Source organism: Paramormyrops kingsleyae, chromosome 15, assembly GCF_048594095.1.
Source record: "Paramormyrops kingsleyae isolate MSU_618 chromosome 15, PKINGS_0.4, whole genome shotgun sequence".
In the NCBI taxonomy this organism is placed as follows: Eukaryota; Metazoa; Chordata; class Actinopteri; order Osteoglossiformes; family Mormyridae; genus Paramormyrops; species Paramormyrops kingsleyae.
In genome coordinates, this window is record NC_132811.1 from 26,754,828 (window position 1) to 26,776,950 (window position 22,123).

The following is a 22,123-nucleotide window of genomic DNA, read 5'->3' on the forward strand; positions in this document are numbered from 1 at the left end:
GGTGTGCATTTTGTTGGCATCCAGAGCAACAGTGCTTAAGTGGGAGATTAGCCAGCACGCCCCCCCCCCCCCCCCTGCAACTCTGAGGGCAGCTGTTGCAAGAAAAGTTTCCCAAAAATGAAACAGGGCTGATGGTCACCAAGCTAGCATGTGATCCATCAGCTCTGTGGGCCTTGATGGATCATATGCTGGATGATATGATGGATATGCCAGTTTATACCAACTTATTCAAGACACTTGCTGGAACAGCACCTTTGTAATGATGCAGCACTTGTTCAACTAAAGGGAGCCATTGAGGGTTGCCCTAGTCAGTCTAAAAACTGATGTTACCCCTCTGCTCTGAAGAGTATAACTCAATAAAATAGTATATACTGTAGAAGTTCTCAATCCTTTCCAATTGGCCACTATAGAGCTGTCAGAGGATAAGAGAATGTCAGGGTCAAAAGTGATACCACTCATAAAAATGCTGAGGCAGTCCTTAAGCTCAAAAATGGCAAAACTGGCAAATGTGAAGGCCGTTCACCTTGCCAATATCCTGATACGACTGAATGGAAAAAATATCTGTATGGGAGACCATGGGTGTTATGAGCATTCCCACTCTGCTGGATCCCACGTTCAAGAATGTTTGTTTCTGCAGCTCCACAAATGTCCATGCAGCAGTAAAAAGGCTTACAGCAGAATGTGCAGCAGTTATCAGGAGATCAATGGACACAGCTGTAGAGTTTTCTACACTGAAGGCATTGGTAGAACATCCACCAGAAGCTCAAAAAGCTGCTTCTGCAATTCAGTGTGGTAGACTTTAAGTAACAGTATGTTATAGGAAGGTATTGACAGTTCAGCAATAGTTGCTGTTTTTAAAATTTTGCAGAGAATCTGTGGGGCCCTTGGACAACCATTTGGAGGAAATCAGGCAGGTCAGAAATGCCACAGCTGATGCAACTGTTGAGGTTCAGCGCTACCTTAGTGACCAAATTATATCCCTAGATCTGAGGATCCACTTCAGTACTGGGCATCACAAAAAAATGTCTGTCCTTCTCTTTACATTTTAGCACTGCAACTTTTATGCATTGCAGCATTCGGAGTTCCATGTGAACGTATTTTTTCAAAGGCTGGGAAGGTTGTGTGTAAGAGAATGAACAGACTGAACCCCACAACTGAACTCCAAATACTCTTCTTTAGTAAAAATCTTTAACACCCACCCCCCTAATCTTACATACACTATATTGCCAAAAGTATTGGGACACCCCTCAAAATCACTGAATTCTAATCACTTCCATAACCACAGCTGTATAAAATGAAGCACCTCGGCATGCAGACAGCTTCTACAAATATTTGAGAAAGAATGGGTCACTCTCAGGAGCATACTGCCACTGGATTCTAGAGCAGTGGAGACGTGTTCTCTGGAGTGACCCAAACACAAATGTGTATTGGCCTATGCTAATTACTATTTTTACCATTAGGGGTCGCTAACATGCACTTTGTTCTACAAAGCTTTGAATAAAGAACCCTTTTACAACATACTTGGATTTATAGCTTGATTGCTTCAGAAAACTTACTTTTCTCATCACTACTGGCTAGAGAAAAGAGTAGTAGCAGGCACTTAAATTTACACAAGGCTAAGACATGACGCAGGACAGTTGAAAACAATACCCAAATTAACCAATCAATGAAAGCACAGGACAACGAGCAAAAGGAGGAATTCACTACAGCTAATAAGCAAAAAAACTAGGAAACATAGCAAATACTAAAGCTTAACAATACTGGGACAACTAGGACCATAACAATAATGTATAACGTAATTAGATGCAGCAGAAGGGGAGGATAGCTACAAACGAGAAACACACACTAGGGAAACGAAAAACCAAAAAAAATTAATACAGGTGAGGTTGGTGTCTAGCCAGCCTTGAATCATGGAGTCCAAGGAGTTCATAGACTCCAAGCCATGTACTCAACCCACGGAGCCATGTAGCACGTCAGGGAATAGGAAGCGCACACTGGGGCTGAAGGACAAGAGACAGGGTGGAGAACGGGATGGCCAGCAACACCTGCTATCCAAATGGGGAAGAAACATGAAGGGCAGGCTCTGACAGGTGCTGACCCTGACAATAACAGCCTAGTTTATACTTTGTAAAGTTCCATTAAAAAAAAAACTCTGTTGCATGGTCAAAAAAGTTATTTACGCAAAAAGCCTAAATGTGGTTTACATTACAGAACAAATAGGTCTGTAAATTTACAATCAGTACCTGATAAAACTTGTATAATCCATTTATAATTCAACAACCAAATAGTTTTTTTGCCCCCAGATGATGCAGTATATTTTGAAATCCAGGTTAATTGGCTTTCAGATTAGTTTATATATACTGCGTGTGTGTGTGTGTGTATGTACTGTATGTATGTGTGTGTGATTGTGTATACATATATATGAGTTTGCAGGGCTGGTTTCTTTAGGCCATGAGGCCTAATAGGAGTGTTTGTGCTACTAGATATATACACTCACCTAAAGGATTATTAGGAACACCTGTTCAATTTCTCATTAATGCAATTATCTAATCAACCAATCACATGGCAGTTGCTTCAATGCATTTAGGGGTGTGGTCCTGGTCAAGACAATTTCCTGAACTCCAAACTGAATGTCAGAATGGGAAAGAAAGGTGATTTAAGCAATTTTGAGCGTGGCATGGTTATTGGTGCCAGACGGGCCGGTCTGAGTATTTCACAATCTGCTCAGTTACTGGGATTTTCACGCACAACCATTTCTAGGGTTTACAAAGAATGGTGTACAAAGGGAAAAACATCCATTATGCGGCAGTCCTGTGGGCGAAAATGCCTTGTTGATGCTAGAGGTCAGAGGAGAATGGGCCGACTGATTCAAGCTGATAGAAGAGCAACTTTGACTGAAATAACCACTTGTTACAACCGAGGTATGTAGCAAAGCATTTGTGAAGCCACAACACGCACAACCTTGAGGCGGATGGGCTACAACAGCAGAAGACCCCACCGGGTACCACTCATCTCCACTACAAATAGGAAAAAGAGGCTATAATTTGCATGAGCTCACCAAAATTGGACAGTTGAAGACTGGAAAAATGTTGCCTGGTCTGATGAGTCAGAATTTGGCGTAAACAGAATGAGAACATCGATCCATCATGCCTTGTTACCACTGTGCAGGCTGGTGGTGGTGGTGTAATGGTGTGGGGGATGTTTTCTTGGCACACTTTAGGCCCCTTAGTGCCAATTGGGCATCGTTTAAATGCCACGGCCTACCTGAGCATTGTTTCTGACCATGTCCATCCCTTTATGACCACCATGTACCCATCCTCTGATGGCTACTTCCAGCAGGATAATGCACCATGTCACAAAGCTTCAATCATTTCTAATTGGTTTCTTGAACATGACAATGAGTTCACTGTACTAAAAATGGCCCCCACAGTCACCAGATCTCAACCCAATAGAGCATCTTTGGGATGTGGTGGAACGGGAGCTTCGTGCCCTGGATGTGCATCCCACAAATCTCCATCAACTGGAAGATGCTATCCTATCAATATGGGCCAACATTTCTAAAGAATGCTTTCAGCACCTTGTTGAATCAATGCCACGTAGAATTAAGGCAGTTCTGAAGGCGAAAGGGGGTCAAATACCGTATTAGTATGGTGTTCCTAATAATCCTTTAGGTGAGTGTATATGTATGTATGTGCATATATAAGTGTGTGTTTCAGGCTCATGAAATTTCCACTTTAAGATCTTGACAAACTAATTAAAGCACAAATTAAAGGGAACATGAGTAATCAAAAACAAATAGGGTTTTATATATATATATATATATATATATATATATATATATATATATATATATATATATATATATATATATATATATATATATATATATATATATATATATATATATATATATATATATATACACACACACACACACACAGTGCCCTCCACAATTAATGGCACCCCTTTGAAGTAGGCACCCAAACAAGGTTTCCATGGCCTTCCATGGAGGAAAAGCAGCCCCAACAACATCACAGAACCGCCACCACATTTTACAATTGGGATAACTTTCTTTTCATTATAACCATCTTTCTTTTTACACTAAAGCAACCTTGAATGTTTATTGCCAAAAAGCTCCATTTTTGTTTCATCAGACCATAGAAAATGGTTCAAGTCAAAGTAGTGTTCCAGGCACTTACGTTTGTGGTCAACTTACAGAAAAGGCTTCTTTCTGGCATACCTTCCCAATAATCTGAATGAAGGTGGCATCAGATTGTGGTTTTGGAGACGTGGTAACCCCAAGATTTTACTTTGTCTTGTAATTCACCAACAGTGATCCTCAGGGATTTTATTGCCTCTCTTACCATCCTCCTCACTGTATCTGGAGGCAAAATAAGCTTGTGTAGGAATTGAACAGCTCAAATGGGGATGGTTTCCCACCAATGTTCAGGGGAATTGATTATGAATTAATTAATTATTAATTCATACACAATTAAATACGGAATATTAGGTTTGAGTTGTTGTTCCGATATCACAGTCTTTATATTAGTCCCACTTGGTAAAGAGCTGGATGATTTAAATCCAGAATGTGAATGGAATTCATTCGTTGGTATCACTACTCAGTCTAAAGATAGCTGCCCGTCCACCGGGTTAGCTTCTTTCTGTAACCTAGCGACTCAGCTCTTGGCCAAAGAGAGAGTCTCGCGATACTTGAGGACGCGAGTGGGACTTCAAAGCTCAGTAACGGGATTCAGACCAATAAAGTGACTTATTGTAAGCACAGAGAGGGAGATTTAAAATGTGAACAGCATGAGTTTATTCTAATACTACACTAAAACAGGACAAACATTAAACATAACATAATACGTACAAACACAATAACGAAATTACGGAAAATGGATTTACAGTAGGAAACAGTGATAAGCTTTGATTAAATACTGTTCTGCAACGGCAAGCCTAGGATCTAAACAGGCAACCCAGATTTCGGCGTAGATCAGCCGGTACTAGTTGCTTATTAGAGAGTTGTCGGTGAGTTTACGTGATTGCAGCGGGGATCAGCTTTGTCTTTTGTTGAAACTCGCGGCGAAGAGGCTTCGTAGTTTCGATGGTAGATTTAATCTTCTCCGCGCGTAGTTTCTCCCGCAGTCTTGGATTGGAGGCTTTACGTTTTCTTCTCCTTTTTCGATGACGTTTTTCGATGACTTCTTTTCCTCCTCCTTCTCTTGATTCTCTGGGTGTGAGGTTTTTATGCCCCATGGGTCCCATGAATATTCATGACCCAGGGTCCAACTCATACCCAATGAGAATTGGTACCTGGATCCGAGGGGCCGGTTGCAGGCTCCCCGAATGGCACCATAGATTTATGGTGGTCTTTTGCCAAATTTTGTGCTGATTTTAATTCAGTAATTTAGCTTTGGATAGGTTCAATTGTGTAGTAATCCGTCCCCGGATTCATATTCGGACATAATTTAGGATGACATTGATACCAAACATGATATTCCACCTTTGATCCAAACCTTTGCTAATTTTCATTGATTAATTTATAATTCCTCTTATGAGGTGCATGCTTATTATTGCCATCAATGTACAGAATACATGGCTAGGTGGCATACCTCACAGCTGTGACAAGTTCAGGTATATTTTACTGAAGCTGTACCCCATTGCATACAGTGTGTCCTAATTAAGGATGGCTTGGGTAACTTTCTTTACTTCAGTAAAAGAACAGGGTTGATTATACATTGCCAAATTATAAAATGTAGCAAATCGGGCTATTAAAAAGGGGTTCAGTACACAAGTTTTCACATACATTGCATAGTCTCTTTCAGACAAAGGGAGGCAGGAAAAGAGCGCGAATCTCTGATTTACGACTGTAAGGCATAGATAAGCAACCGCATTTCTACCCCTTCCCCCCCCCTTTTGGTGAGGGGTGGGGGCCTTCCTTAGTTCTATTAACTAAATAACTATGTGCTCAAACATTTCTACCTACTTGGTTACACCACTTAAACTCATTTCCCCTATTCTCTGAGAGAGGTGTGAGCACGTGGTTGGATAACCCCAGTGTTTACCTATCTGTGCCTATTAATATATATATATATATATATATGTATATAATTGTCCAAGTGGCAAAGATACAATGGGACATTCATAAGAAAAATAAAAGACAATTGTGACTGACACATACACATCCACCAAGTTTACAGTAATGATGCCAACTAATAGTGAGGATAACACACAATCAAATACACAATAGATGGCATATGATTTTAGCTTTGTCCCACTCCAGAGAGATGCAGGATCTCCCCCCCTTTCCACTATCTGGGTCCTCCGTTTGAGGGCCATAAACATTGGAATGCGGGCTTCGGCTTCCTGGAGAGGGGCCCTGGGTCAAAGAGGTACGGAGGGAGATCTTGGCATGGCCGACTCACTCCCTCAGCGGCCATAAAATACTGGCTGTGGGGCCTGCGTGATCCTACATATCCCCCCTTTCGGCTGATTATGGCACTGCCATCATTCAGGCGACAAAGAGCTAAAAGGGATCACCATCACAAGACACGACACAGAAACTTCCCATCCTTTTGACAGCCTGGGTAGTATGGTAGAAGGGAGTCGACCGTTGGCATCAGGCTTTGGAGACATGAGTGAGTGGGGACAACACCGGTTTATGGCGGTCAGGGATTGCGGCTCTCGAGCGTTGCCTAAGGGTCCCCGCTATTGGTAGTATCCCTGCGGGGGGGCAGAGGAGTTACCTCGATGAGATCTCCAACCTGTTCAGCTGGAGGTTCGGTTTGCCGTTTCCTGTTCCTGAACAATCTGGGATAAGCGGTGGCGCATTTGTCAAACTGACTTTTTACCTCGCGGTAACGGCGGAACAGGATGACTGCCAGGAGGAGGGTCAGCCCTTGGCCGAGGACCAGAGCAATGCATAATACAGTGTCTGCAAGAGTCCAAGTTTGGCCAAGGGTCGGGGCTGATCCGACCGGTTGTCGAGTCAGAGCCTGCAGGGCATCGTTGAGGGGCTTCAGGTCTATGGTTTGGGTCCCCTCGTACTGGATGCGTTGCTCTAAGGCAGGGTCCAGCTCAAAGGAGTATTCTTTGAAGAATGGGGACACTTCTAACGTTGTTTCATAGGTGTCGGTGGGCAGGTGGTATAGGGCTAAGTCGTCCACATGGAGGATTGCCCCTTTAGGTACATTAGCCCAGAGCGTTTGATTTGGGAGTGTAATGCGGGTGGCAGTGTCATGTTGGTCATATGTAAGCATGGCTGTCTTGGAGGGAGTGTTAATGAGCCACTGACTTCCCACGATTTCAGCCTGGGTTCCAAACACTTGAGATCGTGGTGTAACCTCGGCCGCGCAACTGGAGTCAGTCCTCATCGGCTCGAGTCCACAAATACCTTCCGTGTTATCTCGGACAAAAGGTTTGCTGGGGCACAAGTAGTGGATATCCTTGGTTTGGGTACACATGCGGAGATTTGGGGCCAGATAGAGTTCAGGGTTGCTGTCATGATAAGCTACCACGTCTGGGGTATGGAGCCGGACATAAGTGTCTCCTCGCCAGAAACCCACATTGATGACGTCCTTTAGACGGTAGATGCTGTTTGGGTCTATAATGGGCAGGTTCACGAGGAATGCTACTTCCCGGAGAATGGGATCAACGTATAATGGTATAGCGCTTCCCAGTGAATAAGCTAAATGGGCTTGTATGGACTGTACAGCTCCCCGTGTGGCCCCGGCCAGGATATCTTGCACTAGGCTCAAGGGCACCAGGTACGGTGGTATTCTACCCATGGCCAAGCTATCCAAAGAGGAACTTATCTCGCGAAGCATGTCCCCCATCAACAACGAAACGACTTGCGTGTGCGCATAGTCATTCTGAAGAACGTGAAAAAGTTGGTTTACGGCCTTCACTGTCTGGTTGAGGATGACACTATGAGTGTTTACCACAACGATGGTGCCCTGCACGGTTTTACCGATAGCTTGGGACGCCTCCTTCTGGGCGCGAATCTGTTCTTGAAGTTTGGGAATTTCGTCCTGCAATTCGCTGACGTGACGCCGTACGGTGGCTAAATTTATGGCATTGACTGTGGTAAACCCAATATTAAAAAGGGTGCCTACAGCTGCGGCAGCCCCTAGCAGCGCCCCCAGGAACCTCTTTGGCCGGGGATTGGAACCGCTTAATTCGGCTTGGGTCACAGTCATCTTTTGTAACTGCTGCAACATATAGGTAGTGTCCGCAGCAGCGTGGTGAAGGGCGTCCTGAGTCCACTTGACACCCGCCCAACTAGCCTGGGGCTTTTCATTGGGGTAATGGGTTCGGTAGACCTCGTAGGGGTCGAGACGGACGAATACCCTCTGCGTGTGGGTACGGCAGTTGGTAATCAATAGGCCCGGTTGTTCCCTCAAAACGATGCCTGATGGAGGCCCAGGAACAACCGTCTCAGACTGGGTCCTTGCTCTTCCCATCCAGAGTAACGTCAGGAGCAGGGTCAGCATCCTCCTAGTGGCAGGGGGTAGACAATGAAAGGTCGTGTTATGAGGGGCACTGAGCTAGGTCAGAGCCTCGGGTGGTTGAGCTTCTGGAGTAGGGTTAAGGAGTAGTGAAAGAGGGTAGGATAGTGAGAGGATTGTGCACACCGGTGCAGAGGGGACAGAGAGTTTGAAAACCCTAACACTCAGCCAGGGAACGACTGAAATCAAATAGACGGGACAAATAAAAATGCATAACCGTATCCTCTTCAGTAATTTCCCGGGCACGCGTGAGCCACCCCAGGTCCTTACCAAAAACAACAACCAAATGAAATAAATAGTTAAAAAGAAAACTTAATGTCACTCAGATACCAGTAGTCAGGCTCACCACCTTAGTCTACTCATCTGAGTTTCCTTGTCCCTTTGAGCTTGGGGACATATTTAAGGTTGAAGGTTGGCTGTGGTTTATTTGGAAAGGCTGGCTTGATCCTGACCACGGTCCACTTGGGAATGATCAGTGGGTGTTCCCAGCCTTCCTTGGGTTCGGTGTTGCCTGATTTGGTTTCGGTGAACCCACTTGAGGCATGTTTCTGGAGTGCCCCGGCTCATTTTAATACGGTAAGCTACAGGGGACAGTTTGTCCACGATTTCATGCGGTCCTGACCAGCGTGGCAGGAGTTTCCTGGAGAGTCGTTGTGTGGAATTCCGACTGCTCGGCTGCACGAAGTTGTAGTACCAGACTTTGTCCCCCACTTGGAGTTCTTCCTGTGAGGTTTTCTGGTCATAGTAGGCTTTCCTGCCTTCTGCTGCCTTCTGCAACTCCTGCTGGGCGAATGCGAAGGAAGCTCTTAGGTGCTTGTGCAGACTGTCCAGATACTGCTGCGTGGTGTAGGCTGTGACAAGGCTGTGGTCACCTGTTTGATAGAGGAGGTGGAGAGGGAGTGTCATTTGTCGTCCTGTCATTAGTTCGAAGGGTGACACTCCCGTGGACTTGTGGGGTGTGGCCCTGATGGCCATGAGTACCAGCGGTAGCTTTACATCCCAGTCCTTCTGATTTGATGCCACGTATTTCTTGAGCATACCGACTACGGTTCTGTTGGTCCGTTCTACTTGGCCGGATGCCATAGGGTGGTGGCTGATATGGAACTGTGCTTTGATGCCCAGAAGTTTCCAGATGTCCTTCATCACTTCGGCAGTGAAATGGGTGCCTCGGTCTGAGTTGACCTTCAGCGGGAGGCCAAATCTGGAGAACACATGGTTCATGAGCAGGTATGCCGTTGTCTGGGCTGTGTCATTGGGTGCTGGTAGGCATTCTACCCACTTGGTGAACTGGCAGGTGACAGTCAGGAAATACTTGTTTCCCCGGGTCGATCTCGTCAGGGGTCCTACCCAGTCGATCTGCAGATCTGACCACGGGAAGTTGATTCCTCGGCGCTGTAGAGGGGCCTTGTGGTTTGGGTTTGCTGGCTGAAATTGGCAGCAAACCAGACACCCTTTCACGTATTCTGTCACGTCCTGCCGCATGTTAGGCCAGTAAGCTACCTGATTGAGGGCTTGATAGGTTGCTTTGGCATTGCGGTGTCCCGCGCAGGGTGCGTCATGGGCGTAGAGTAGCATCACCCCCCTTTGGTCCCGAGGGACCACGAGCCTTGGCGAAGTGTGATCCTTGGGGACGTAGAGAAGTACGCCCTTGACCAGACGCAGAAAGGCGAGGAGTTGGATGAGGACGCGGAGATCTGCGGAGGCATCGAGATCCGTGGCCGAAATCGGGTTGGTGGCGGGGTCGCGGAGGTGATCGGAGATCTTGCGGAGCACAGCATCAGCAGATTGGAGGGAGACAACGTCTGAGTCAGTAAGCTGAGGGCCGAGGTCCAGGAAGGAAGATGCTGGAGCCAAGGCCAGCTCACGAGCTTGGCGGCGAGTGATGGCATGCACAGCAGGGTTGGGTGGGGGGGCTTGAAACTCCCACGGGTCTCCGTTCAACGCTCCAGCTTTGGCGAGCGCATCTGTTTGGTCATTGTAGGTCTTGTCCAGGTCTGGGAGTCTGGAGTGACCACGGACCTTTTTCCAATAAATGTGCATGTCGTGCGACGTTATCAGTGCGTCGCACGTCTGCAGCAGTTCCTGGTGTTTGACTGGCTTGTTACCTGATGTCTTGAAGCCATTCTGCTGCCAGTGAGGGAGATGGCATAGGAAGCTGAGTCGTGCATAGTTGGAGTCCGTGCAGATCAGCAAATCCTTTATGCCCTGTTTGGCAGCCAATTCCAAGGCAATCAAAATCGCTGCTAGTTCCGCATACTGTGACGTGCGGGGGCCCAGCTTGAACTGCTGTGGTGGGAGTGGATCGTCTCGGAGCCATGTGAGACCTGCCCCGGCTTTCAGGTTTCCTTGATGGTTGAAAGCACACCCGTCCACATAAACGGTGGCCATGTCCTTACAGACGTTCTCATCAAAGTAGTGATGGTGAGATGGCTCCATCACCGTCTGTGGGTCAGGGACACTGATTGCTAATGGTTCATCCTGAGAGCAGTTTTGGCAGCTAGCTAGTCCTGTCCCAAGGGGTAGCTTTTGGGTTTGGGCATACCGGATGTCGATGTCACGGCCCTGGAGTGTCATCAGCCAGGTGGCTATGCGTGAATTAGTGACCACCCCATCTCTGATGCGCTGGCTGTTGAGGAACGTGACAGGTTGATGGTTAGTTTCAATGATGGTCTTCTGTCCCCCAATGTAGTTGGAGAAATGCGTCATTGCCCAAACGGTGCAGAGTAGTGCCTTTTCACAATCGGAATACTTGCGTTCTGGTGCCAGAAGGGTTTTGCTGGCATAGGCAACTACACGCCTGTCTTGGTCATAGACTTGATACAACCCTGCGCTCAGACAGTCCTTCGAGAAGCCTGCTTCCAAGTGGAACTCCTTGTCCGGGTTTGGGTAAGCCAGGCAGGGTGCTGAGCACAAAAGCCGTTTCAGTTCTGTCATGGCCTCTTCTTGTTCTGTGGTCCACTGAAATGGGATATCCTTCTTCAGAAGGGTGGTCAGTGGTCTGGCAACGTCTGCGTAGTTTTCGATAAACTGTCTGGAGTAGTTGCACACCCCTAGGAAACTGCGCAATTCTGACAGGTTAGAGGGCGCCTTGATGTTCTGGATGGCCTGGGTGCGGCTGGACTGGGGCTCAACACCGTTTGGGCCCACCAACAGGCCAACATAATTGACCTTGGTTTTGCACCACTGGCCTTTGTGGAGGGCAATTTTAGCACCTGCTGTAGCCAGTTGTCCTAAAACATGGTCAAGTTCAAGCAGATGAGCGTCCATTGTGGTGCTTCGGACCAGAATGTCATCCACATAGACAAGGTTTCCTCGAGCTCTTGCGTCAGGCAGTGCCTTGTTCAGGAAAATGTTGAACTCAGCCGGCGAGTTGGCATAACCAAAGGGGCACCTGGTGAAGGTGTATTGTCTGTTGGCAAAGGTGAATGCCAGCTTATGTTGGTCTTCAGGGTGCACTGGGATGGTCCAGAATCCTGAGGCCACATCCATAGTGGAGAAGATTCTGGCACCACCGACTCTGGGGAGGTCTTGTTCCAGCTGTGTCATGGGCCAACGGGACAGAGGCACTTGCTGGTTCAGTTTCCTGTAGTCGATGGTGGGGCGCCATTTCCCATTCGGTTTGAGAACTGGCCAGATGGGGGCTGAGTATGTGCTGTTGCATGGTCGGATGACCCCCTTTTCCAACATGGCATCGACGATGTCCTGCACAGGCTCGTATGAAGCGATGGGTATCTTGTACTGCTTCACGAATGTTGGCGGGGCCCCTGGTCGAGTGGGGATGCGGACCGTGTGAATGTCCGTGAGTCCACAGTCCAGAGAATCTTTGGCGAAGAAGTCCTTATACTTATAGATGACTTGACGAAGCTTTTGGCGATCTTCATCACAGTCAATAGCGTCGGCGTCTTTGAGGATTTGCCGTACTTCCGCCTCAAATCCAGTGTAGGGTTCACTGATTTCCTCTGTGGACTTCGGCATCGACTGATTTGGGGGTTTGACCGCTTCTGAGTCTGTGGTTATGGCACAAATTGTGAGATGTTGCTCATCTGTGAGTTCAACTCTACATACCGCCTCCTTCGTCACCGGTACGGTGGAAGTAATGGCGATGGCGCCGGTTGGTGCTGTGAACAGCCGATCTCTGTCCAGCTGGGCTGTCAGCAAGTTAGTGGGGATCTGACCAATCACCGGAAGTGCTAGGTCAAAATCATGGAACTGTTGGCTGATGAGCCATCCTACCCTGGTTGCCCTGGGTACAGTGATGTCGGCTGCCGTGCAGTTATTGACGAGCACATACACTGTCCGACCTGTTACCTCCAGGAGCGGCATGGCCTCCAGGGTGAGTCCCAATTCCGTTGCTTGGGCGGACGGCTGGAAAAAGGCCATGGAGTGGTCTAGCGTTTGGCCTTTCTGCATGTTCAGGCGCATCGAGATGCCTTTCCTGTATGCGGGGAGTGTCACAGTTCGTTCGGTGACCATTGCGCATGCTTCCGGAATGGTCTGTCCTGAACGGAGGTTGTCAAGGTTCACCTCGGATTGGTGCATTTGTCCCCGTAGGGAGGTCCAAAGGACGTTGTTGATTGTGTCCACTTGGATGGCCATTCTGACCAGTAGATCCGCACCAATGTGGACCGAGTGTGGAAGACTTGGGATGACCGTGAAGTAATGCCTCAGAGATCGCTGGTTCCAGACGAGGTCCAGGGCACAGATGCCTGTGGCTGAGACAGTGGACTCCGGGTCCGTGCTCAGCGGGAACCTCGAGGCTTTACTGGCATGTGGCACGGGAACGTCTCTTTGCCTTAGTTCCTCGTACAGTTTCTGGCTAATAGCGGATTTTTCCACCCCCAAAGTCATCACCACGTCCATGACTTCCATGCCTTGGAGCCGAATGCCGTCCCTGACCTTGGGACGATAGGGTCCCGGCGTAGGATCCAGGCTGCATAGGAAGGAGTCATGCCGCTGGTATGGGTCTCCTGCGTTGAGACGCTGATCTGGAGGGGAGTCTTTTCCTTGGTGCGGAGTGAAGTCTGGGGAGACAGCCAGGGTTTGGCATTCTCCCATGACGGTGTTGGATGCCGGTAAGGGCAGTGGTTCTCGGACCTGAGCCCAGATTTTTAAGCGCTGCAGGTCCAGCAGTGGCTCAAACCGGTTCAGGAGGTCTTTTCCAATGAGGAGAGGGATGGATTCGAGTTGGGAAATGTATATGGGGTGCATCACGTTCATTGGGCCGATGGACAAGTTGAGTGGCATCATGTGTTCGATCCTGGTGCCTATTGGTGAATAAGCCTGCACGTCCAGGGAGCACTTCTTGGGCTGGAGGGTTTTGTTCTCCCAAGCCGCTAGGTGTTGCACCTGTAGGAAGAGGCTGGTAGACATGAGCGTGATGTCTGCTGCCGTGTCGATGAGGGCCTCCAAGGTGATCACATCCTCTAGGGTGAGGGATAGATACAGCTTCTTGGCAACCCCCCTTTCCACCAAGTCCCCCAGGAATCGCGGTGCAGGGGCCTGGACGGAGATTGGCGAGGTGTTGCCATCGTCGGGTTGGTGTTCCGAATCACGACACACCACCAGAACAACGCTGTCAGGCACAGACGAGGGCTCATCTCCCTGGTTGGGTTCTGTGGTGGGGGCAGCAACATCAATTGTGACAACGGGGTGTGAGTCCGCAGGTTTTTCTATTGGAGCCAGGGCTTCTTCCCTGGTTATGAAAGGAATGACCGGTGGGGTTCGAACGTTGCCTGGGGTTGAAAGCCAGGGCAATTCACGGGTATGGTCAGGTGCGGGTTCAGGTGACGACTGGCCCTCTCGTCCTAGTCACTTGGGATCTTTCTCTCGAAAATTCCTGGGACTCTTGGGAGGATTCTGTTCGAAGAAGTCGCGCAGCATTTGAAGCAGGGCGGACTCCTCCTCTTTCTTGGACGGTTCCGGCTTTGCATCCCGTTCCAAATCCCTTGTTCCATCGGACTGGTTCCGTGGTAGGGTTCTTCGCGGTCTCGGGGGAGAGCCGGAGTTAGGACGCCGGTCTTCCGTCTTGTTCCACGAATCCCGTGCTTGTGGCTTGCCCTTGTTATGGTGGCGCTGTTTCTCCCACTGACCTGGCTGGGTCTTTGCCTGCTGAGGGCGTGAGCTGGGGTATCGCTCTCTGGGGCCCGTGACCTTCCAACCATGGTTACGGGTTGGAGCAGGGGGTTGAGAGTGGCCACCTTCTAAGGGTAGGCTGTGGTCTTGCGTCACCAGGTTCAGCACTGTGGTAGGCTTGGGTGGTTTCTCTGTTGTTGCTGCTCGTTGCTTGTTATAGGCCTTGATTGCCAAGTCTCGCAGCCGCTGGCTGGTCATGGTGTGGGGGCACGCCATGAGCCCGATGTGATGATTCACGGTGGGATGGAGATTCCGGAGGAAGAGAATCTTGAAGTTTACATCTTCTTCCATGCCTGGCTCATTTTTGGACCCGAAGTAGGCTCGCCGTAAGCGGTTGTAGTAGACTTGGGACGTTTCCTGTCTACTCTGTCTGACGTCGAGTGCCGTAGTAAGACCTTGTTCTGACTCTGGATCAGAGAATTCTCGAGTCAGTGCTTCATGTAGCAGCTTGGGGTCCATCTTGACTTGATCTGGCTGTCGATCCAAGAAGCTGCGGACCTCTAGGCTGGAGGTGATCCTGATGAGGTAGAGTCTATCTTCATGGGTCACATTGTCCAGCCTTTGGAGGTGGAAGTCAACATCTTGTAAGTAGGCATGTATGTCGTGGCCGCCCGTAGGGTCAGGGGTGAACTTGTTCACGTTCCGGGCTACCTTATCCAGCTCTTTGGTGGTGAGTCTGTGGTAGTGAGGGACTGGTCTTGGTAGGCTCGTGCCGTCTGGGGAGTCTCCCTTGAAATGGGCCCTCCAGGCGCTTGGTTCCTTGAAGTTGCTGGATAGGTGGGGTGGAGATTCCCCCCTGTGAGTAGTTACGGGAGCCGGATACAACTGCCTTGGGGGCGGTAGTGTGGCAGGAGGGGACCCTGGTGCTCTTGCTGGGTTGTACGGCGTTTCATATTCTGCCTTCGTTGCGCGCGCCCATTCGAGTTCTTGGCTCAACTGGTCAAGTTCCGTAGCATCAGCCTGGTGCTTCCTCTTAGCGTCACTGAGCTGTTCTCGGAGGTCCGTCACCTGGTGCCTGAGCTCGCGGACTTGCCTTTGGGCTTCTCCCCGATGGTCCTCCAGGGATTGGATTCGGTTGTTCCTTTCCTGGAGCTCTTTGTGGGCTCTATCCAACAGGGTTTCAACCTGGTTGAGTTTGGCCGTGAGGTCCTCTCGGGTGGCTTTGGCTTTCTGTTCTCGTTGATCAGCCTGAACTCGGAGCTCTTCCAGGGCTTGTTGAAGCTCTTCATTGAGTTTATGTGTGTCATCTTCTATGGTCTCCTCCCCCTCTGGGGATGGGGTCCTCTTTTGCTGGAGTTCTTGCTCCAACTTCTCGATGCGATCTTGTGCTTGGATAGCATCTTGATGACTCTCAGCCAGTAGTCTTCGGGTGTCTCCATCCCGTTGCTCGAGGATTTGCACCTGTTCCTGGAGGCGGGAGGTTTCTTCTTCACCCATCATCAGCCTGGCTAGAAGCTTGTGTGCTAGGGAGCCGAGTACTTTGGTTAGCTCTTTGCTCCCGGGCTTCTGAGTAGGGGGCGTGGCCATGAGTTCAGCAATGTCCTCATCAATTTGGTCCATGCCTTTTTCCTGTATGAGCTCCGTGTGACCGGGCAGGAAATCGCCAGTCATGACGTCCAGCCAGGTGCCTAAGGCTTTCCATTGGTCCAGGGGGCTTTCTCTGTGGGCCATAGTGACTTGATTAACTGAAGGGTGACACTAGAGGTCTGTTGCTCTCAGACGGGTATGGGCTAGGCGGGTGGCCTGCTACCTGAAACTGAGGTGACAAATCAAAGAAAGGAAAAGAAAACAAATAGGACTAGGGCCCGTCAATGGGTAACAGGGCGGGTGTATTGAACCACGAACTGGTTACCCAGACAAAATAAATAAAGAAAAGTTGTTCCCTGTGAGCGTCTGTGGTAGGAAGAAGAAACGACAGCTAAGTCTGGAAGGAGTCACACCACCGGCCGTGTGTGTGACTACTGATGGGCTGTCAAGAGAAAGAAGGGAAGTTGGGGGAACAAGGAGAATTTCCAGCAGCAATAGCAGTGGGACCGCGTTCAAAACCTGGCTTGCTGTTGCAGATCAGATTTAACCAGAAGAGGGAAAATTGGCAGGTTCTGTTCTGCTTGCCTTTATGCGGTGTGTCGCGGTGTTAAGCTATTTACTGGAGTGGAGGGGTTTGAATGCTGTCAGGTGTCTCTCCCGGACCAGGTACGTCCCACAGCTCAATCTTAGCCAAGCAGGCCCGAGCCCGGCTCCCACTCCCCCGATCCCCAGCAATGTCAACTTGGAAAGGGCGTGTTCTGTACGCACAACTGAGACAACCCAGGTGGGGCTCAGCTTATTGGGCGCACTGCCTGGCCCTGACTCGAACAAGAGACGGCGCAACGGCATTCGGGTGTCACCCAACCGATTGAGAGTCCAAGCTAGGGCTGTTCTCCTGAACTTTGCCCTAGACGAGGTCCTGCTCAAACTTGTAATGACCTCCCGAGATACCTGCCAACCTTGCCCTTAATGAGTCAGTGGGTGCAGCCCAGCTGGCGCGCTTTTGGGCATCCAATTGCTGAGAACTTCCCTTTCAGTTCTGACAAACTGTAAGATCGCAAGCAGTGACAGCAGCAACTCGGACAAGCTCCACCAATTAGAGCGGATGGTAAACACCCAGTACCGGAAAAGCTTGACTGATCACACTCAGAACCCCAACCGCTGCCTGAGGTGGTAGGGCAAGTAACTGATTTATTATTATTGATTTTATGTATTTAATTCAACCCTTGCATAAGTCCTTGTGTGGGGGAAGGGAGCAATTAAAATCATAAAATGTGAAAAGCCCAAATTAAAATGAAACAGGGAAAGTAAAAGTAAAATTAAATCAAATGAGATTCTAATTAATTTATCATAAACACAAGTTGATTGTGTAACAATTAACTAATTAGATGCCACCAAGTTACATAAAAGTAGTCCTATGGTTGACCTCTGCTCAGAGTACAATGCCGTTGGATCCAATTCAGTGTTTTCGGAGCTGACCACTAGAGGCGCAATTTAAATGGCGTAGCACTCCTATGGTTGACCCCTAGAGGCGCGATCCAAAATGGCGTTGTACTTCTATGGTTGACGCCTAGAGGCGCAATCCAAAATGGCGTGGTACTTCCAGGCCGGCCCACTAGAGGCTCTATGGGGTGTTACTCCCTCGGTGGGAGGCGTTTGTGACCCCTGCAGTGGCGTCGGGGCAGGCCTGCGGCCTTATCCGACCCAGATGTGATTACGGTGGCGTTCGTGGACGGCACTCGTAATCGAGGCGATCGCTAGACAATGCTGGTTTGCCAATGCTAGAAAATCGACCTTTAATGCAAGCACACTATGGTCTGCGCGGTGCGCGGCTTAAGACCTCTGAACCTTACTACGACAGCAAGGCGGCGCTTGCCTTTTGGTGACGGATCCAAGCAGCGAATGTGCTGTCGCGTCACGTCGCGAATGGTGCTTATACCACGGCGGGTTTTCTGCACCAGACTCCCGTTAAATAACACACACACCCTCCGGCTATTTGCCCGTGGTGGCGTTAAGCTTGCTCTTTCCTAAAGCAGGCACAAACGTATGAGTAAGAGGATAGTTAGCTACGCTATCGGTCTTAACTCAGGGAGTCTAAGCACAATGGAATTCAGGTTAGATCCTCGTAACAAAAATTCCTATTGGCTAATTTAGAGATCTCTGGCAGGATGTTAGAGACGGAGAACCTCGTCCGAATCTATCCTGGAAACAACGCACTATACCTGAGAATCTCGTCAGATATAGGATAAGCGTTTACTGCAGTTAAGAAAACGAAACCTAAAATAAAATGCTTAAATAAAACGCAAAATTTAAACAAACTACTACTAGTAAGGCACAGTAGGGAACCCGCGTAGTTCCGTTCTGATGCCTTTGACTGCGGTTCGCTCAATCGTCAACCAATGCAATCCGTTAACAGTAATGCCTATTCGACTGTCTGCTTGTAAAAGTTTAAATTTTGTGCTCACAATAAGTTTAAATCGGTGCCCGCATTCTCCACCAATTATGTAGGAATTGAACAGCTCAAATGGGGATGGTTTCCCACCAATGTTCAGGGGAATTGATTATGAATTAATTAATTATTAATTCATACACAATTAAATACGGAATATTAGGTTTGAGTTGTTGTTCCGATATCACAGTCTTTATATTAGTCCCACTTGGTAAAGAGCTGGATGATTTAAATCCAGAATGTGAATGGAATTCATTCGTTGGTATCACTACTCAGTCTAAAGATAGCTGCCCGTCCACCGGGTTAGCTTCTTTCTGTAACCTAGCGACTCAGCTCTTGGCCAAAGAGAGAGTCTCGCGATACTTGAGGACGCGAGTGGGACTTCAAAGCTCAGTAACGGGATTCAGACCAATAAAGTGACTTATTGTAAGCACAGAGAGGGAGATTTAAAATGTGAACAGCATGAGTTTATTCTAATACTACACTAAAACAGGACAAACATTAAACATAACATAATACGTACAAACACAATAACGAAATTACGGAAAATGGATTTACAGTAGGAAACAGTGATAAGCTTTGATTAAATACTGTTCTGCAACGGCAAGCCTAGGATCTAAACAGGCAACCCAGATTTCGGCGTAGATCAGCCGGTACTAGTTGCTTATTAGAGAGTTGTCGGTGAGTTTACGTGATTGCAGCGGGGATCAGCTTTGTCTTTTGTTGAAACTCGCGGCGAAGAGGCTTCGTAGTTTCGATGGTAGATTTAATCTTCTCCGCGCGTAGTTTCTCCCGCAGTCTTGGATTGGAGGCTTTACGTTTTCTTCTCCTTTTTCGATGACGTTTTTCGATGACTTCTTTTCCTCCTCCTTCTCTTGATTCTCTGGGTGTGAGGTTTTTATGCCCCATGGGTCCCATGAATATTCATGACCCAGGGTCCAACTCATACCCAATGAGAATTGGTACCTGGATCCGAGGGGCCGGTTGCAGGCTCCCCGAATGGCACCATAGATTTATGGTGGTCTTTTGCCAAATTTTGTGCTGATTTTAATTCAGTAATTTAGCTTTGGATAGGTTCAATTGTGTAGTAATCCGTCCCCGGATTCATATTCGGACATAATTTAGGATGACATTGATACCAAACATGATATTCCACCTTTGATCCAAACCTTTGCTAATTTTCATTGATTAATTTATAATTCCTCTTATGAGGTGCATGCTTATTATTGCCATCAATGTACAGAATACATGGCTAGGTGGCATACCTCACAGCTGTGACAAGTTCAGGTATATTTTACTGAAGCTGTACCCCATTGCATACAGTGTGTCCTAATTAAGGATGGCTTGGGTAACTTTCTTTACTTCAGTAAAAGAACAGGGTTGATTATACATTGCCAAATTATAAAATGTAGCAAATCGGGCTATTAAAAAGGGGTTCAGTACACAAGTTTTCACATACATTGCATAGTCTCTTTCAGACAAAGGGAGGCAGGAAAAGAGCGCGAATCTCTGATTTACGACTGTAAGGCATAGATAAGCAACCGCATTTCTACCCCTTCCCCCCCCCTTTTGGTGAGGGGTGGGGGCCTTCCTTAGTTCTATTAACTAAATAACTATGTGCTCAAACATTTCTACCTACTTGGTTACACCACTTAAACTCATTTCCCCTATTCTCTGAGAGAGGTGTGAGCACGTGGTTGGATAACCCCAGTGTTTACCTATCTGTGCCTATTAATATATATATATATATATATATGTATATAATTGTCCAAGTGGCAAAGATACAATGGGACATTCATAAGAAAAATAAAAGACAATTGTGACTGACACATACACATCCACCAAGTTTACAGTAATGATGCCAACTAATAGTGAGGATAACACACAATCAAATACACAATAGATGGCATATGATTTTAGCTTTGTCCCACTCCAGAGAGATGCAGGATCTCCCCCCCTTTCCACTATCTGGGTCCTCCGTTTGAGGGCCATAAACATTGGAATGCGGGCTTCGGCTTCCTGGAGAGGGGCCCTGGGTCAAAGAGGTACGGAGGGAGATCTTGGCATGGCCGACTCACTCCCTCAGCGGCCATAAAATACTGGCTGTGGGGCCTGCGTGATCCTACACTTGTGTCCTCTTCCAGGAAGCTTTGTAACAGTTCCACTTTCTATTTGCCCCATCAGTAATAATGGGCATTTTCAGATGAATAGCTACTTCTTATACCCATTACCCATGTGTTTGTCTTTGATTACATTTATTTAAATGAAAGACTGGATTTTTCTAATTTTTCCAGTGTGAGATGAAGCTACTGTACTTCACCAAAAGATTTTTTCTAACCCTTTTTACAAATTTTTACAAGGGGTGCCAATAATTGTCGAGGACACTGTGTGTGTGTATTTACAGTATATATATATATATATATATTATATTATATAAATTAGAAAAATTATATAAATGCAAAGATACATGCACACTCACACATATATTTCAGGCTCATTAAATTTCCACTTTGACAATTGCCAAATATTTCCAATATATCACACCTACCGCAGACTTCATATAACAAACCTGTAAATTACATTTCTGTGGTTTCTGTAGGAGAGCAATATAATTAGATGGATGCTTTCTTGAAATTGGTCATGCTTATTTTAAGGTATATTCTGCAACTTACTCTCTCTCCTGGCTGTTGGGGAAGCTGAAAAACAGACATTTGTCCTATCTCTCCTGCTTCTTCTGCTTGATGTTGAATGGAGCTTTATCTTCCTTGAAATACTTCAAAAAAAGGCTGGATCAGTTTGTATTCCTGTTCTTCACACAGTTTAAGTCAGACAGATCATATCACTTCATCTCAAGTATCACCACCACTGTTCCCGCAAAAGCTGTGTTGTGCACGTTGCTTCCACATGTATAATATGGCAAAACAGTCTGTAGGCAAATGAAGGGATGGCTCATGGCCCCACCCTAAAACAGTCCATGGAATTTGCAGGACAGTGAGGAACTCCTTCCTGAAGTGGTCATACCCCGCTCTCCAATCGTCTTGTGTGCCACGTCCCCCTCGTTAACCTCGTATGGAATCCCCGTGTCATCAGCTGTTTCAAGTTGTTTTCATTAGTTTAGTGTATTTAAGTCCAAGTCAGAGTATGTTTCCCTAGTTCTGTCATTGTATTGTTGTGAAGTCATACATCTGTTTTGTGTCCTGCCTTGTCGATCACCATAAATCCCTTGTTCCTCGTCTCCCTGCTTCTGCTTCCCTGGACGCTTTGTAACAGAAGCTGGGCTCTCCTGAATTTCTTTGGAAATCATCTACAGTGGCGATCAAAAGAACAGGAGACATTTTTGTAATATACAAAGTCACAGCTTATCCAATTTCAAAGTTATTCTAACATGACTAGAAAAGACATATTTTAATTATATTTCATCAGTGAAGGCTATGCCACATCATAAAACAAATGGTATAAACAAAAAATTCAAAGGCATGGAATCAAAATTAGAGAACAATTTGTTATA

The 22,123-nt window shown here is 47.4% G+C and overlaps 1 protein-coding gene across 4 annotated transcripts in view; it reads right to left on the bottom strand.

Moving 5' to 3' along the window:
• LOC111848817 (uncharacterized) overlaps positions 1-22,123 on the bottom strand; it is a 36,500-nt gene that overhangs the window by 9,116 nt on the left and 5,261 nt on the right. For all 4 annotated transcript variants that reach the window (XR_002839397.2, XM_072699847.1, XM_072699846.1 and 1 more), the window contains one exon: positions 21,288-21,919. Coding sequence is in view for 3 of the 4 variants with exons in the window: in XM_072699847.1 (XP_072555948.1) it covers positions 21,288-21,326 (39 nt within the window). In the remaining variant the exon portion in view is untranslated. The remainder of the gene's footprint in view (positions 1-21,287; positions 21,920-22,123) is intronic.